At 33.4% G+C, this 19316-nt stretch overlaps 2 protein-coding genes across 2 annotated transcripts; both read left to right on the top strand.

The window, feature by feature from the left end:
* Positions 1 to 5859: 5859 nt before the first annotated feature.
* On the top strand, positions 5860 to 6677 carry LOC142529520 (germin-like protein subfamily 3 member 4). The gene has a single exon (XM_075635074.1). The coding sequence runs from the start codon at positions 5900 to 5902 to the stop codon at positions 6596 to 6598; it is 699 nt and encodes a 232-aa protein (XP_075491189.1). The 5' UTR covers positions 5860 to 5899; the 3' UTR covers positions 6599 to 6677.
* Positions 6678 to 9324: 2647 nt separating this feature from the next.
* LOC142529588 (uncharacterized) lies at positions 9325 to 17967 on the top strand. Its single transcript, XM_075635158.1, has 12 exons — positions 9325 to 9518; positions 9674 to 9814; positions 10177 to 10300; positions 10428 to 10567; positions 10652 to 10796; positions 11354 to 11532; positions 12009 to 12234; positions 12983 to 13069; positions 13144 to 13289; positions 14010 to 14117; positions 14614 to 14702; positions 17296 to 17967. Exons 1-12 carry the CDS (start codon positions 9450 to 9452, stop codon positions 17750 to 17752), a joined length of 1911 nt encoding a protein of 636 aa, XP_075491273.1. The 5' UTR covers positions 9325 to 9449; the 3' UTR covers positions 17753 to 17967.
* The last annotated feature ends 1349 nt before the right edge of the window (positions 17968 to 19316 follow it).

The following is a 19316-nucleotide window of genomic DNA, read 5'->3' as shown; positions in this document are numbered from 1 at the left end:
AGCGAATCATTCCAAGTGGCTGCTATTGTTGAGAAGCTACCACCAGCTTGGAAAGATTTCAAAAAACTACTTGAAACACAAGCGAAAAGATATGAACGTTGAAGAGCTCATTGTTAGACTTCACATCGAGGAAGACAACAAGATTTCGGAAAGACGATTGTTTTCTCCTGTTGCCACTAAGGCAAATGTTTTCGAGCATGGCCAAAGCTCGAAAAAGAGAAACTTCTCTCCCCCCAACACGAAGTTGAACCTTAGACCCAAAGGAGGTGTTTCAAAGAAGAAGTTCTCTGGAAAATGCTACAACTGTGATGGTATGGGTCACAAGGCATTTGAGTGTAAGAAGCCAAAGAGGAACAAAGAGGTGAATGTGGTCGAGAACATATCTCAAGAGATTTCGAATATGAATCTCTGTGCTATAATATCAGAAGTTAATCTGATGGGTTCGAATCCAAGGGAGTGGTGGATCGACACTGGTGCCACTCGTCATGTTTGCTCTGACAAGGAGATGTTTGCAACTCTTGAGGAATCAGAGAATGGTGAAAAATTATTCATGGGAAATTCCGCCACTTCTGAAATTAATGGTCAAGGAAAAGTCGTCCTAAAGATGACATCTGGAAAAGAACTGACTCTGAACAATGTGCTGTATGTACCTGACATCCGCAAGAACTTGGTGTCCGGGTCGCTTCTTAACAAGCATGGTTTTCGCATTGTTTTTGAGTCAGATAAAGTTGTTTTATTGAAAAGTGGAATGTTTGTTGGCAAAGGTTATGTTTGTAATGGGTTATTCAAACTCAATGTTATGGCTGTTAAGCCCGTGATGAATAAAGTTAATACTTTTGCTTACTTGCTTGAGTCTTCTTGTTTATGGCATGATAGACTTGGACACGTTAATTATGATACAATACGTAGATTAATTAACATGAAAAGCATTCCTGCATTCCAAATTGATAAACAACACAAATGTGAAACTTGTGTTGAGGTAAAACTAACGAGATCATCTTTTCGAACTATTGAAAGAAATAGTGAACCACTTGATCTAATTTACAGTGATATATGTGATCTAAAAAGTGTGCAAACTCGTGGTGGAAATAAATATTTCATCACTTTTGTTGACGATAGCACAAAATTTTGTTATGTGTATCTCCTCAAAAGTAAGGATGAAGCTATTGACTAATTTGTCCAATATAAGAGTGAAGTTGAAAACCAACTTAGCAAGAAAATTAAGGTGCTAAAAAGTGATCGTGGAGGTGAATATGAATCACCATTTGCTGAGTTTTGTGCTCAACACGGTATCAAACACGAAAGAACTGCACCTTATTCTCCTAAGCAAAATGACATTGCAGAGAGAAAGAATCGCACATTGAAAGAAATGATGAATGCGTTGTTAGTAAGTTCTAGTTTACCACAGAACTTGTGGGGGGAAGCTATTCTAACAGCTAATTACCTTTTAAATAAGATACCCCGAAAGAAGCTAGATAAGAGTCCATACGAGTTATGGAATGGTAGAAGTCCTTCTTACCAATACTTGCGAGTGTAGGGGTGTCTTGCTAAGGTAGCAGTACCCACTCCAAAGAAAGTAAAGATAGGTCCAAAAACTGTTGATTGCATTTTCATTGGATATGCTCAAAACAGTACTGCGTATCGTTTTCTTGTACATGAATCTCAAATACCTGATATTCATAAGAATACGATAATGGAATCAAGAAATGCTTCGTTCTTTGAACACATGTTTCCATACAAATCTAAGGAAGAACCAAGTTCATCCAAAAGATTGTATGAGACAATTGATAAAGAACAAGAGCTTGATCAAGATATTGAACCTAGACGTAGCTAGAGAGCTAGGACTAAGAAATCCTTTGGTCCGGATTTCATCACTTTCATGATGGAAAGTGAACCTCAAAGTTCGATCAGTTCATCTGAGGGACCTCTATGGAAAGAGGCTATCAATTCCGAAATGGAATCCATTTTACAAAATCATACGTGGGAATTAGTAGATCTTCCTCCGGGAAGCAAACCACTAGGCTGTAAATGGGTTTTCAAAAGGAAAATGAAATCAGATGGAACCATAGATAAGTATAAAGCAAGATTGGTAATTAAAGGTTACCATCAATGTGAAGGGCTTGATTACTTTGACACATATTCTCCTGTATCGAGAATAACCTCTATTCGTGTGATACTTGCGATTGCCGCATTGCGGAATCTTGAAGTACACCAAATGAACGTAAAGACAGCTTTTCTAAATGGAGATTTAGAAGAGGAAATTTACATGGAACAACCTGAAAGATTTTCTGCGACTGGGCAAGAAAACAAAGTTTATAAACTGGTGAAGTTTCTGTATGGCTTAAAACAAGCGCCAAAGCAATGGCACGAAAAATTTGATAAAACCATGATAGAAATTAGATTTAAATTCAGTGAATGTGACAAATGTGTATACATAAAAACCACTGAAAATGGATATGTCATTTTATGTCTTTACGTAGATGACATACTTATCATTGGTAGTAATGATAAGATGATCAAATCCACCAAAAAGTTATTGAACTCAAGATTTGACATGAAAGATTTGGGCTTAGCCGATATAATCCTTGAAATTAAAATTAATAGAACATCAGAAGGGCTAGTTCTAAGTCAGTCACATTATGTTGACAAAATACTTGAGAAATTCAATAAAGATGACTCTGGCTAGAACCCCAATTGATATCAGTCAGCATCTATCAAAGAATCGAGGTGAGAGTATGTCTCAATTAGAATATTATCGAGTCATTGGAAGTCTGATGTACTTAATGAGTTGTACAAGGCCAGACATAGCTTATGCAGTGAGCAAATTGAGTAGATTCACGAGTAATCCAGGAGTTGAACACTGGAAAGCAATTATCAGATTGCTAAGATACTTAAGGTATACTCGTGATCATGGGCTGCACTATACCAGATATCCTGCTGTTATTGAAGGATACAGCGATGCAAATTGGATATCTGATATGAAAGACTCAAAATCTACAAGTGGATTTGTATTCACTTTAGGAGGTGCAGCAATTGCGTGGAAATCTTCTAAACAAACTGTAATAGCCAGGTCCACAATGGAATCTGAGTTTATAGCTCTTGACAAGTGTGCTGAAGAGGCTGAATGGTTGCGTCACTTATTAGAAGATGTTCCAGGATGGGAAAAACCAGTGCCAGCTATATGCATACATTGTGATAGCCAATCTGCGATTGGAAGGGCACAAAATAAAATGTATAATGGTAAGTTTAGGCATATACGTCGTAGACAAAATACCATCAGACAACTACTCTCAACTGAAGTTATTTCTGTTGACTATGTAAAGTCAAAGGATAATATAGCGGATCCGCTAACCAAAGGGTTAAATAGAGAGTTAGTTGTGAAATCGTCAAGGGGAATGTGGCTCAAGCCTATAGAATAAATTGGTGCGAAGGAAAACACAACAATGAATATTTTTGTTACTAAGTTCTTGGCATTCACGTATATTCTCACATATACAACCTTTTATCCCTTCATCTTCACCTGTTGACTTAAGCATCGGAGTGGTTATGTCGGACACCCATGCGGCGTCCATTCACAAGTTCATTTCTTTGTTTGCACAGTTGAAGTTATATTAGAGAGATATATCTTCTCCACAAGATATATCCCTTTACTCATTTTTTCCTCAACAAAACTCTTATCAGATCCGGTGGATTGCCCCGACCTAACTCACCCAATTCGCCCGGATCGCTTCACCCATTAGCGGAAGCAACTAATTTCCGATTGGATCTGATAATTGGAATATATCCGTGGCACCCTTCTCGATCTCTAGCATCTGCAGGAGTAAATATATCAATGACGACTATCTCAGTTCACGCCCACATTTCAATCTCGTGAGTTCCTCAAAATAAACAGTCTTTAATTCGCCTACGTACCTTAGCATCGCTAAAAAAAGTCTGCATCCAATAATCTGAACCCTGCAGCTAGTGAGTTGACGTGTCACTTGGAAATGCATGTGTTAAGATGGAACACAAAAAAAATAGAATTAGGAATGAAAGCCCATGGAGGACTAGATTAGCGAGGAATCGTCTAACATGATTTAGTCATGTGCAGAGGAGACCAAACACGACCCCAATCCGACATATTATATGTTAATAGAAGGAAGTAGAAGGAGGAGCATACTATTGAAAACTTGAATAAATGTGGTTAAAGAGGATATCTTAGATCTTGTTTTAAGAGATGACATGTCGCTAAGTTTGGAGAACTAATATCTATGTAAGCAAAAATGTGCTATGCTGGTGACGATGGTCTTACTACACGTACGCTATCCATTAACATGCAGGTACATCAATCAGATAAAGTAACTAAGAAAACAAGCAACAAAAGGCACCAAACAATTTCCGAGTACTGTACACGGTTTTTTTAAGCTCGAGCCGAATGACTAGCAGCTTTGGGAAAACTATGGATCACGAAGATCTTATTTAGAAATACTAGATGGTCTTGACGATGAGTACATGCCTATAACTAATGTTATCAAAGGTAGTGCCACTTTAATCTCAATTCATGAACTGCACCAGAAGTTAATCACAAAGAACTATCACAATGGCTACCCCATTCCAGTGCCTCCAAAATGCTATTTTCCCGTCTAGTTCAGGACATTTTGGAAATCAAGTCCGTACTTGTTAAAGGAGTCAACAGATGCTGACGTCTCTCAATTATTATAGCTAATTGGTTTAAGGTTTCTAGGTTTTTATTGATTTCTTTGGATTATGTATTTCCAATCCCACGTAGTGTAGTTAGTTCCAAATTCCAATGCTTAGAAGCTTTCTAATTGAAGTGTTTGAGAGATTGATTGCTTCTAAATATTATTTTGAATTGGGTGAGAAAAAAAAAGTAAGAATGTTTGGAAATAAAAGTTTAAAACTGAATAAACTAAAATTTGAGTATTTTGAGAAAAATTACTTCAAAGCTTAATTTTTAGTAAAATTATGACAATAATATCTTTAATCAATACATCATTTATCTTTTTAATGATCTAAAATTTGATATTCATACCATTGTGAATGTATTTATATAATTATTATCATATTTTGCGTCAAAATTAATTTAACTTTTTATAACATGAATGGTTAAAAATTTATACAAAATTAATATAAAAAAAACACATGAAAAAATTGTATAAATGCACAAAAATATGTAAAAAAAATCTTGAAATGCAAATTATAAAAAAAATGAAAAATAAATAAATGCTTGTAATAAAATATGATTGGAATTTTATGAGTTACATTCGAAACTCTTAAAAATTGTTATATAAATAAAATCTAGCATTTTACAAAATTTTCAAAAATATTTATAAAAATTAAGAACAACGGTGGAATATGATAAATTTTTAAGATACAAATGTCAAATTGTAATTTTAAACAATTTTGCGTCTAACCCGTGGTTAAAAGCTACCGAAGCTGACATTCACAAACAACAATTTCGTCAATCTAGAATATAAGAAGTGCTTCCTAGAAGCTTTAGCATTTAATGGAGTATCACAACTAGTGTACTATACTTCAACATATCCACACATCATTGTACATGATCAAAATCAATGTCAAAATTAACATCTTTCCACTCTTTGATTACAGCTTCTAATTATATATCACTTCTCTTAAATTCCCTACACACATTATACAAAAATTTGAATGCATTGGGAGAGTTTATCCAGATGTAACATAGATGAACGTAAGGCCAAGTGTCTAACTTCCTTCCAAGCAACCATCCTTTTCACTGCTAAGCAACCTCTAAAACAATAAAGAAGTGAATTAAACTCCAAGTTCAAGAACTTAGTTTTATATATATATATATATATACACCAACATACTCCTAGAATCCCTTAAAATATTTACTTTCAATCAAAAATCAAACTTCAAACCAATGAAAATCTCCATTCCAAGTACTGCCATTTCATTTCTAACATGTCTTCCAATTTTCATCCAATATAGCTTCGCAGGTGATGCTGATAATCTTTACGACATATGTCCGACCAAACTCTCGAACGAAAAAGTCTTCATTAATGGACTTCCATGCAAGAATCCATTAGATATAACACCCTCGGATTTCAAATCCTCGTTGCTGAACGAACCCGGCGACACGGACAACTTCTACGGTTCGTCCATGATAATGGCCACAGCAGCAGAGTTTCCAGGACTCAACACCCTCGGCCTATCAACAGCACGAGTCGACATAGAAGTGGATGGAACACTGATGCCACATGCTCACCCGAGGGCTTCGGAGATGATGTATGTGAGAAGAGGAGTCGTGGTTGCCGGATTCTTGGACTCGAGTGATCGGGTTTTTCAGAAGGGTTTGAAAGAAGGTGATGTGTTCGTCTTTCCAAGAGGGCTGCTGCACTATTGTTTCAATGCTGGTTTCGAGACTGCTACGGTTTTTTCTGTGCTGAACAGCCAGAATCCTGGGGTTGTGGGTATTACGGGTGCCATGTTTGCGGGCAGTGATGTTTCGGAAGTTGTGAAGGGAATGGTGATGAAGAATTCAACTTCTTTGGAGGGTTTTGATTTGGATGGAGTTGATGTTGGGAACTTGTTAGGGGAATATATAGGGGGTGACGTTTAATTAGAAAAAGCTTTGGGATAATTTTCAAAATGGTCTTTTTTACTTTTCTTACTTGGTGTAATGATTCCGTAATCCTTCAAATTTGAATTTTGGTAATGTGAATTACGTTGTGCCTTGGTTTTAGTTTCTTTTTATGGATGACAAAAACTTGTGTGAGATGGTCTCACGAGTCGTATTTTGTGAGATAAATATCTTATTTGGGATCATCGATGAAAAAGTATTACTTTTTATTCTAAGGCATAGTTTGCTACATATGATAAGGAAGAGATTGATAAATAATCCTCCTTATCTCATGTTTGGTACCTTTTTAAAAAGCCCATGATAATATCATAGGCCCTTGATAAATAATTTTTTAGAAGGATAAAATGTCTCTTCTATTAGGTGTAATAATTTTAATTTAACGATAAAATACACTACAAATGACTTAATTGCCCTCAATTTATAAATGATTTTTATAAATCTATGCTAGTACATAGAAATTAAAATCAAATAAATATTTTTATTTATTTTTATATATTATATAATATGATAATTATATAAATGAATTCGAGATAATTATATAAATAATTTTTATAAATATCAATAAAATTATTAGTATCACTCGATTAACCTTAAAAATTGATATTTGACTTACTCACAAAATCAAGGGCTCAATTATCATATTATATAATAAATAAAATTATGTAAAAATAAATAAATCATGCAAGAACTATCGGCGCATGAACAGATAAAAAATATGAACTCAAGGAACAACTTTTAAATTATAAAATTTATTATGATAAGGTTAATTTTGTCATTACAATCTAATATATAAATTTAATCACTCTTATTAAAATCATACCAAACATTAAATATAATATCCTACATCTTATTTATCATTAACTTATCTTTATATTATATATCACATGTTTATCCTATCATGTGTACCAAACTATGCCTAAGAGTATTATTTTTTATTGTGAATACCCGTCTCACAGATAAAGATTCGTGAGACCGTTTCACAAGAGACCTACTCTTTACGGAATTTGACGTGGTGTCGATATATCAATATTTTCGATATCACGTCAATATTTTTGATAATATTGTCAGCTTCTAACAAAAACAAAAAAACAAAAACAAAAACAAAAAATCGAAACAATATCTAACTTACTAGACTAAAACTCAAATTTGAATAATTACAACACAAACACAAAATAGACAAAATTAAAGGACCTAGCTATTTTTGCAAAAAGTTTACAGTTTTATTTTTTAGTTTTGTAATCAATTTTGTGTGAGTGTGGAGTTTGATTTATATTAGTGATTCTAGACAAATGTACATTTATTAAATTTTAGTAATACCATACGATTTTATAATTCTACTTAAATTATAAGTGCATGCAATAATTTTTCTCTTTATATACTAACTATTTAATTTAGTTTTCAGCTTTATTTTTTCAATAATTTTGAAGATTACTTTGAGGATAATGCTACGTATCACATAGCTAAAATGAGACTATTTTAAATCGTGTTTTCAGAACCGGCCGATCCGGTTCAACGGAGAACCAATCACGGGATATGGTCCGATGCACCTAAAACACAATTTTTAGCAGTCAAATCAGTCAAAAGCGGTGGAACTGGCGTAACGTGTTGAACCAGATTTTCAAAACCCGTTGAACAAGTTTTCAGAATTTTTATTATTTTTTATTTGAAAATTTATTTTTTTTTAATCTTAAATTTAATATTTTGTTATATATATACATAATTATTTGAAATTTGGAATTTGTTAAAAAAAATTCGTAATTATAGAATTTATTTAATTTATTTTTTTTGTTTTTAAAAAGCATATAATTATAATTAGTATTTTCAATATATTTATATAGTTATATAGCTTTTAATCTTTGGTAAATATATTTTTGTACATTTAAATGCATATTATATTTATATTTAGATTTCAAATTTGAATAAATATATATATTTTTATTATTTATATATACATTTAAATTTTTTATAATTTAAAATATATTATCTATGACATTATATTATTATTTTATATAATATAGCGATTTTTCAGTATGATGTTTCGTTTTTATATTCGTCAAAGTGTTTATTGCTATATTTATTTTTTCGTTTAGATTTCACTGATAAGTTATATAAACACAACACATAATCCTTATTTATTCTACATATTAATATCATTCTCATCGTGCTAAATAAAGGGGATTTCGCAAAACCAGTGTTGTGTAAATTTAACGAGAATGTTAAAATAATCATCCTAAGAAAAATGATAAGTTCTAGTGATAACTACCTCTTTTAAAATAACTAAACTTGAAAACTGATTTTTTTTAACGGTAGGTTGGGGCTATGGGTGTAAAAAAATTCGAGTCGATTCGCGAGCTTTTCGAATCGACTCGAAAAATATTTAATTTATATTTGAGCTTATCAGACGAGTCGAACTCCAGTCTAAAATATTTTGTTCGATAGTTTGTTAACTTAATATTTTATTTATATAATGTAATAATATATTAAATAAATTAATTCCAGCCTTCAAATGCTTATTTGCTGAGAAAAAAATTTAAATGGTTTGCGAACATATTTGAATCTTTCGAATTGAACTGGAACTAAGCTTTAAATTCGAGCAAATTTTTAAAAATTTGAAATTTTTTAAGTGAATTCGAATAGAATAAATCTGAGCTTAATTCGAACTTTATATTTTGTGATTAGAATCGAAGCGAATCCTAATTTTACACATAAACCTCTTCTTCGCGCCAAACTGTAGGCACACAGGTATATATATAAACCCGAGGACATAGCAACCGTTCAATTTTCTCCGTTGAGGAAATTGAATCGAGAGGCGAAGCAAAGTCAGCTGAAAATGGTTATGCTCTGCTTTGTTTTGGATCTTCGGACCTTACCACCTCCAATTCTTCAGGATTTGAAGCAGGTATACTCGCCAAGCTGGAATGAAATAATCGAAGAAGTTAGCTAAATCGGTTGATTTTTTGATCGCGACCCCTGAATCTCGACGTCTGAGAAGTTAATTTGTGAATCGGATGCTTTTTGAATTCGTTTTTTCTCGATTTTTGTCTGCTTTACTAGTCGCTGAGGATGTTGGGGAATTACTACGCACTTTCGTCGTCGAACTGCAGTGACAGCTCCGGTACCACTAAGTCGAAGCCCCTGCTAGATCCCATTGGACTTTACTACATCTTGACAGATATGTATTGTTGTTTCGACGAGGTTTTCTACTCGAAATTGTTTCTCTTGTGCGCGACTGTATAAATTCAACTTTAAGCTAATAGCGTGTTTTCCTACGCTTTAGTGAAGTTATTCTTTATGTCTGACGATATTGTTGGGAAACAGAATGTTAACTTTCAGTAAGGTTTTTTTTGGATTGGCATTGCCTTGCTTTTTCACCACGGGGTCTCATTGTGTTCAAATTAGTGTGGCTTTAGAGCTAACAAGTTAAAATGTTCTAGGACTATTTTGTTTGTCTGATTGTCTTTCCCTGCAATGAGGATGAATGATTCCTCTTTCTCACACACAAAACTAACCTGCCTTATTTACACAAGTCTAAGAAGGTGGAACTGCTATTGTGACAGATAAAGGCTGCTTATAGCCCACGACGAGACTTCAATCTGCATGACTTTCACCATGCTTTGAATTCTTTGCCCACTGACAACTTCAGTCCTGATTTTAATGAGTTTGAATCTCTATTCTGTGATGGTACTTCTTGTTGCAACTCCCCTATAGGTTTCTCTCATTATAAGTATGAAGTATATTGATGCATGCTTGAATTAACTACCCTTATTCCCAGTTGGAATGATTGCTAATTGTGATGATTTTATCGCAGAATTAAAGCTAGAAGAGGTTCTAAATGAAATAGTCTTAAACTCAAGGAAATCTTATGAGAGAGCTATTGAAAGAAAAGTAATAGTTATATGTTCTTGTTTCGTTGAAACCATGGGCCATGTGACAAGAGATACCATACTGGTCAGACGATTCCACCATTGTCTTCAATTAACTGGCTTTCTTAATAACTATATTATATTCACTAGCTGGTAGGCATTTTAATAGGATACCACGGACAAAAATGTGTCCCTAGAGTTTGTTTTTTTGGAGCGAAAAGCAAGTCTCTTTGGTGATGTCACTGTGAATATCAACCACGTTGTAAAGCAGCTTGGCGATCTTAGGAACTGCAAATTTTCGACATTTGTTCCAGGTTAATGCACTGATATTGCATGATATAACTCATCTTTTCAGTGTGATCTGGTCTTACTTTCACTAGTTTAACGACATAAAGTTTCTCCTGCATGGCTGCATATGATGTGCTTGTGGATAATACACATGTTATACAAATACAGTTTCTCCTCTTTTTATTGCCAAGTCTTCATTTTTTTTCAGGCAGCAATGCCTTCATTTGGATCCTAATATGCTAATTATCATGTTAACACGAATTATAAATTTATTGAAAATCATTTTAATCTATCTTTTCCACATAATTATGGAAAAACAGAAAGATAACGGCAGGCATCTTGTAGGCTTATTGTTTAACTTCCATAAATTGGTCAAAGTCAAAGATGTCTCGGAAATTTTATTAATATGTACACCAGTCATGAAACACCATATTTGAATTTACCTGGACCTAGTTCTGGTCGCATGCAAGAAACTAAGGATAACTGTTTGGAGACTATAGTTCTATGTCCATCACAAAGTTTTCGCTGAAGTTGTGAACATGCATTATTCCGATGCTTTTACTCATACAAAATCTATTCGCAGATCTCCTTGTACTGTCCGGTCTTGTGAAAAGATGGTTTCAAGAATTAAAAGTTGAGGAGGATGAACAACTACAGGCTCATTTCATCTTCAAAATCAATCTTGTAGGCTCTCTGAACCAGTTATCCTGCAACTTGTTCACATTTTTCAACCCTATAATTGACGGATTCATTTTTTGCAAGGTATCTTCATATTTTATTCACTGTGACGAAATATTTTTATTGTTGTCATAAACTTTTAGATCCACAGTTTGTTTCATGGTCATGTGATTTAAATAGAAAAAAATCTAAATGCAGATATCAATTTTTTAGTGTGCGTTTCCTTTTGGAAGTTCCACTAGCAGCCATAGTCTATATGAAGGAGTTCCACACTCGTTTGTATCATTGAATGTTACATAGGATATTCCATGTAAAAATAAAGAGGTTATATTGTTTGTAGCTTTGTGATAGTTTGAGCAAAGAGCCACAAAGAAGACAGGTAAAGGATTGCATTTTTTTAACAAAAGATTGTTTCTGTGCTCTACAAATCAAAAGTTTCCCAGAGTTCTTTGAGATAATACTGGTTATCTTAAGTTGGATATGTTCCTTGTTTACATTGGCTTTGTTTTCTGCAGTAATATGACATCTACTGTGCTTACATGTATCTTTTATTCAAATAGACTTGCAGGTGTCACGGCATTCCACTAGGCCACTCAAAGTTTTCTCATTGTCAAACAACCAAAAATAATCTTGAAACCTTAGAAATTTGGGAGAATTCTGTTAAGATTGGTGAACAAACAACCCTCTATATGCCTTCTTTCTATAGCAGCGAGAAACTCCAAAAAGTATCTTCACCAATCAACTTCAATGTCATTCAGAGAACAGATTTAGGTTCTTTAAGTGAAGGTAAATCTCTGAATGAGACATCTATTTATTGGAATATATGTTATTGAATCTTGTGATGGTTTTGACGAAAATCAAGGATGAGCAACAAGCATAAATCTTATCTGCTTAATGTTGACACTTTTCTGTTGGTGCTTTTTTAAGATTGAGTTTCTATCCTTGAGGCTTGATTGAGACAACATGACCTAAACGCCTTATATTTCCAGTACCTTAAGCTTTCCAACCAGGTGGTCCACCAATAAAAGTCGTGTCCAACTTATTTTGTGAGATTTGATTCAATCTCTATTTGCAAGTTCTGCAGTTAATTATCTATGTTCAATTGCATATTTTACAAGCAAATAGAAAAACTTCCATTGGCTAATGTTTGAGAGACAAATAGCAGTTCCCATTCTTGTATATTTCCAAAGCAACCTCGAAAGAAATTTCATTTTGCACTGTGATACATCAGACATTGTTTTTAAGATGTCTCCATTCCTTTGGTGGTTATGAAGGGCCACGTAGTACCCAGATGTAGTACCCAGATGGATGGTTAATTTATAACTGATATGCATGTTCAAGATGTGAAATCTGAACTGGGGCAAGCTATACACCAGAATTTAACATTTCCTTTTTATGCTCTCTCTAGAGCCTTCAAGACCCTGTAAATTCTCAGTAATCTGAAAGAAATATTAATTGGTTCATCCATAATAGTAAATGGTTGCACTTTCAACGCATTCTAATTGTAACCCGTCAATCTACCTGTTCCTGATAGGGATAATAATTGGCACTACCTATGCTGTTGCTCCATCAACTTTTCCTCATATGGATGGTATGGATATGTCAAAGCTCAACAACCAAGGTGCGGATCAGTAGATCTACAGTATTCTCCATGAGCTTGTATTGATTACTCTCATTTTGGCTCCTTTTTCGCAGTCTTTCAAGCAGCCTGTGGTGTTCTAAATTCCCTTGATCAGGGCTTAGTTTGCTCTTCTAATTGTAATCTGGAAACTTTAATGGAGACCTCATTCAAATGCTATTATATTCTTTTACCTTCGGAGAAAGGGTTGATGATCCTTAGGGTAATTGCTCTTCCAACCACTCTCTGACTTTGTGTTACTTTATCATCTCCGTTTTCTTAATCTATTTTATCCTTTCTACTGTCTAACCTTCTCACATAAATCTGTATCCAGAAAGAGCTCTTATATTCTCTTACATTTCAACCCTTCACGGCCTTCATATTTTTCATTTTAACTTTTTAAAATGGTTTTGGTCTTCATACACAATTTATTTCCATTCTTAATCTTCCGAAACTCCCCCAATAAAGAATTAACTACCTACACACTAGAGGTAACGACATAGGGGACAAATTCATAGGATAAGAATAAAAATTGTTATCGCCATCCCATAGTACATATATTCAATTCCATTTTCTTCATATCTGATTCCGATTCGGAACAATATCATTGTTTTTTAACTTAAATCTACATTTAGATCTTGGACGAAGTACTTTCTTATAAGGAAAAAGAAGACGGAACTTAAATTTATGAGTTACTTGTTGATTTATACATTTATTTTATATATTTCTTCACGACACTCGAATACATCCAAAGGTTTCAAAGTAATTATTGCAGAATTAGAAAGGAAAATGTTTTCATTTGATTTGCTTTCTTTTACGTTCCTTCAATAAAGCCCAGATAAACACATAATGCTGAACTTTTTAATAGTTTTAAGAAAGTTTGCATGATAGACTTCCTTTCTCCTCTATTCCCTATCACTCCAGAATCTTCCTTAATGTGCAGCGGCTTTTAGCGTCAGAAGAATTTCTCCCCATCCCTGATGCCAGCCGTTTCATTCACTGTGGTGAGTATAAAGAGATTGAAAACACCGTTCAAGAGTCTCTGCTCAAGGTTAGATATGGATTGTCTCAATAGTTTTTTCGTCGCTACTAAGGCAGGCATTAATGTTTTCATTATCTGATATCTAGTGCAGAGCTGTATACTTGTAAGTAATGAATGAAAGTGACTCCACACTGTTCTTTTTTTTCATATAAACACATAAAGACGGGGAGTGTTTTTGTAACATAGAATTAAATAAGAAGTTATGTTCTTCATATTGAAAAGCATATGCATGTTTGTATCTATTTGCGTTCTATTAAAAAATTAATATGATCATCTGTTCAAACATGTGAATCACTTCATATTGAAAAGCATATGCATGTTTGTATCTACTTGCGTTCTATTAAAAAATTAATATGATCATCTGTTCAATCATGTGAATCACTTCAGTGACATGCTCATTTGACCTCAATTAGGATAGAGATGGAAAATTAGCTGCATAATTTCCTGAAAGTTATCATGTTTTATCATGTTGGGATGATAATAAAAGATGAATTACTATTCCCAGATAGAAATAAACAAGTACGACCCTGTTCAGCACGAGAGAGGCTTCCATCGGGAACTGGACTTGCTTGTAAAACATAGCCTACATATCAGGTAAATCATTTTCTTCAATTATAATTTTTCTTTTACATTTTTATTTTGAACTTTTTCTGCTACTGTTATTTGGGATGTGTAGTTTCTAGCTTCTGATGTTCAGTTTAGATACTGAAAACTAGACTTCAGCTGGTCCGTTGGTTTTTTGACTTCAGGAATGCCATGCTATGATGCCAGAAATGGTAGATTTATCTGTAGGTTGGAATCTTAACTTGGTTGAGAAACGATGACTAGTATTTTATAATTGGACCGGTTTCGAGATGTGATTGAGTTTCCTTGAGTAAGGTTAACTTTCTGGTGGTCGAAGTGCAACATTGCTGAAAGTTAGGTAACATGTCCACAGGAACAAAAATTCTGCTCTCATTACCTTTAACTCTTAGAAGCAATATGAGACTTTTGATAGTTTCAAAATTATAACTGATGTTAGCCCATAAAGGTACACGTAAATAGGCTTACTAAAAAGGTCATTTTTTGGGATTAATTTTCTTATTTTCTTCTAAGGTTCTAGCTTGCGCTGGCGGCAAGGTTGATTCACGCTTGTTAATAGTATTTGTTCCTGAGAGAAATCCCTGAACATTAGCTTTAAGGGTGGTGTAATTATATATATATTTATCTTTTTTAGAAGCATATCGAACATGTTAAAAAGAGTGAGTAGAAATTATTTTGTATTGTTCCGTTATTTCAGTTTACTAGGAATGATCACGTGTGATGCACGTGAGTGATTAATAATGAAAAATATAATAACGAGATTTAGATAATTTTTAAAATCGTTTGAATAACATCTTGTTTATGAGTATTTATTAATCTAAATATATCAAAACACAATAAATAAAAATACACCATGACGATAAATCAAAAATATTTACTTATTTATATAACATTTTTCAATTTGCATGATTATAACATAATGATAGCTCTCTCAAATTAACAAAAATATTTTTCATCCAAATATCATTCACAATGGAAAACAATAAAAATAAAATTAAGAGAATAGTAAATTTTATTAAAACCAAAATCACAATGTATTTAAAATGAGTTGATATAGCGATTGTCAAATAAAATTCTCTTAATTAACTAAATTATTATAATGATGTTAAAATATAACCCTTAAACTTGTTATTAAGTTAAATATCAATTGTATTTTTGCTAATTTTTAACTCCTTGCGAATTTTGTTTAACTTTTTCTTTTTTTAGATTAGATATTACACATCAACTCAAATATTTTAAACGGTATAGTAGCTCAATTGTCATGATTCGATCGATGTATCCAACAAAGACAATTATTGCATTCCAACAATATCAATAATTACACTAATTGCAATCTATGAGAAATTGAGAATCGATCTCATGACTTTGACTCTTATATATACAAATTGTAAGATCATGCATTTACCGTTTTACCAAAAGTTATAACCGGGATAACGATGCAACATTGACTAAAATCTTTTATTCAGTAGCAACCATGAAGAAATATACTAATTTTAGTAACAAATTTTAGTTAGCAACAAAAAAAAAATTATGAGTAAATTGATAAATTCAATATGCATTAACATCCAAAGGCATTTAAGATAGACAATAAATTATAAAAGAACTCATTAGAAAAATTATTGATTTAATTTGCTAAATTAAATTAAATGAATAAGGGTATATTAGAAAATTCATAATTAGAAGTCATATATTTATATGTATGTTTGATATGTTTGATTGTTCTACAAAAATATTTTCTTTTTGATTTTAAACAAAAAGTCTCTTCTCTACCCTTTATATTTTATCAAAGTTTATTTATTTTTATCAATTCTTTTACTCTTCCGTCTTTTTTTTTTAAATATTATTTTAATATATCCTACTTATTACCTTTTGCACATGCTTAATTATTTTTTTAAAAAAATATAATTTAACTAATTGTTTTTAATTATATTTTTAAATATTTCTGGTTAAATATTTATTAATAAAAATTCTACCACTTTATTTATTGAATATATTATTTAATTTTTTATTTAATTTTTCAAATAACATCAATTATGTCTATTTTTGAATCATTTCAACAATCAAAATAGTTTTGAATACTTTACACATTGTTTGTGTTTCTAATGAAAAGGATTTCAGTTCTAAATATGTACCTGTTTATTTGTTTATCAAAAAAGAGGCTCTTACCAATTCAAAAAAAAAATTATTTGCGGCCGTTACTCCCAAAATGACCCATCGTAGTCCTAACAGATTCTGATATTCAGTTGCGTGGCTTGTGCTTTGATATGTACAAGGTTTGACAATTATAGTTTTGCTTGTGATGAATTAAGCATACAAGTATCCTTGCTGTTCTTGGTGAAGGTTCAGTGGTCAAGTTGAACCAATGCTAAAAATACTAAATTGTTGTACATTTATTTTTGCATCACTTCTACGCAGCTTGGATTCCAGCTTTGGAACAATTAACTAAATATTTAAGTTCCTCGGGCCTTGGCTCTTCCCTTTGGGCCGTGTTTATTGAAAATAAAGTCGGCAGGATCATAACCTGAACTCCTGATTTATGGTTACTCATTTTACAGTTTTTTATGCTATAACCTTGTGAAATATACTGAATATTTCATTACTGCAGGGTAAAACGCCCTACAAGAGAAGAAGAGAGTTCGGAGTCAAACTTGAATCCACAAGTTACCTCATCAGGAGGGGCTGACGAACCTGTTACAGTAGAATGGGAACAAATTATCGTCGAAGAACTCCCTGACGCAGATTCCTTCCCTCGTTCATCCAACTCAGAGAGAGAGCAACCGGCTACTTCACCATTACAAAATAGCAAGAAATTAGATGAAAAAACCTCAAGCATCCTTGAGAGACTTGAAATCCCCAGTAATATTAAGAGAAAAGCAGTTTCATCGATTACCTCAAGCAGTATTGCCGGTGGTGATGTGTGTCCACCAGCAAAAAGGCCCCTTATACCTTTCGAATCCACTAATACTAATGCAGTTCAAGCTCCAGTAGCCGGCCAGCTGATAAGACCCAATTTCCAGAGGACGAAAAAGGATAAGATAGCTAAAGAACAGTCTCATGCATAACTCTATGTGCTCCCCGATATAATGAGGTTGATTTCCCTCTTCTACAATAAATTTCGGCCCAACTATTGCTCATAGGTTTCATTGCTGATAAAGCCTGTACGTACATTCATTCATAGCATATCCGACACATCTTTGTTTTGTGTTAATAGTACGAGGTATGACAGGCACTAACATATATACTTTGCAAAACTTTATAATACTAACTTGTAACATCTTATATTGGCGGTGATAATTAATGAGTTTGAAAGAGATGGTTAAATATAGTGTGACCATCAGTGTGAACTCTGGTTCGAGTAAAACACTGAAGCACCAAGAAGGATTTACTTCTGTCTGAATTTACTAAACCTTTTTTTGGATGAGGAGCAGGAGTACATAACAGGGAAATGGGCATGTGTCGTTTAATTTCGATTATTTCTTCCCTTTCCCCCTAATATTACCCTGACAAGATTTATAAGTCGTGGACCCTTTCCTTAACAAATGATCCCACGAAAATTTCTCGATTCATTTTTCAACGGCCTCCATCCAAACACAATAAACTATAGATCAAATCAAGAGAGCTTGGAATAGTGAAGAGAAAATGCAAGGAAAGAAACTTATGATGTGTGTAAATGAATGATTTGGTGAATATTATTCTTATTAAATTGCAACGAATGATCACTACAGGTATATATATACTTGGTGGTGATGTACAATAATCCTATTCTAAAGCCTATGATTAAGCTAAATCATATACAGATAAGGAAAGAAATATTAGAGAATCAATTTCTAATATGGACTACGTATTATGTGGCTATTCTACAAGTCAACTTCCTTTAAGACTCCCCCTCAAGTTGGAGTGTATGTTAATGACACCCAACTTGTTGAGTAAAACTTCAAGCTGCACAGTGCTCAAAGGCTTGGTAAATAAATCTGTTGGCTGATCTGAAGTGTAGATGTGAGCAGTCTGAATCATTCCATTTTGAATCTTTTCACGCACTAAGTGACAGTCTATCTCTGTGTGTTTGGTTCGCTCATGAAAGACTGGATTTGCGGCTATGTGTATGGCTGCTTGATTGTCGCAGTATAAATTCACTGGCTGCATATGGCTCACTCCCAAGTCTTTTAAGATGTTTTTCAACCATGTGATCTCACAGCATGTGGTAGCCATAGAACGATACTCTGCTTCAGCACTTGAACGAGATACAGTTGTCTGTTTCTTTGTCTTCCAAGAAATTGGTGCTTGACCAAGCAAGATGCAAAAACCTGTAATTGACCTTCTCGTATCCTTGCAACAAGCCCAATCAGCATCACAAAATGCTCTTAATTGAAGAGAACCTGTAGATGGTAATAAAATACCTTGTCCAGGAGTATGTTTGATATACCTAAGGACTTTGTGAGCTGCCTCCAAGTGTGGTTGTCTAGGTTTGTCCATAAACTGACTCAACACATGAACAATATAAGTGAGGTCTGGTCTAGTTATGGTTAGATAAACTAACCTCCCTACTAATCTTCTGTAAGCTGATGCGTCATTTAAAAGTTCTCCATCTGAGTGCGTGAGTGACAAATTTTGATCTACCGGAAAACG

Source organism: Primulina tabacum, chromosome 16 (assembly GCF_025594145.1).
Source record: "Primulina tabacum isolate GXHZ01 chromosome 16, ASM2559414v2, whole genome shotgun sequence".
Taxonomy (NCBI): domain Eukaryota; kingdom Viridiplantae; phylum Streptophyta; class Magnoliopsida; order Lamiales; family Gesneriaceae; genus Primulina; species Primulina tabacum.
This window is presented reverse-complemented; position numbering and strand designations above follow the sequence as displayed.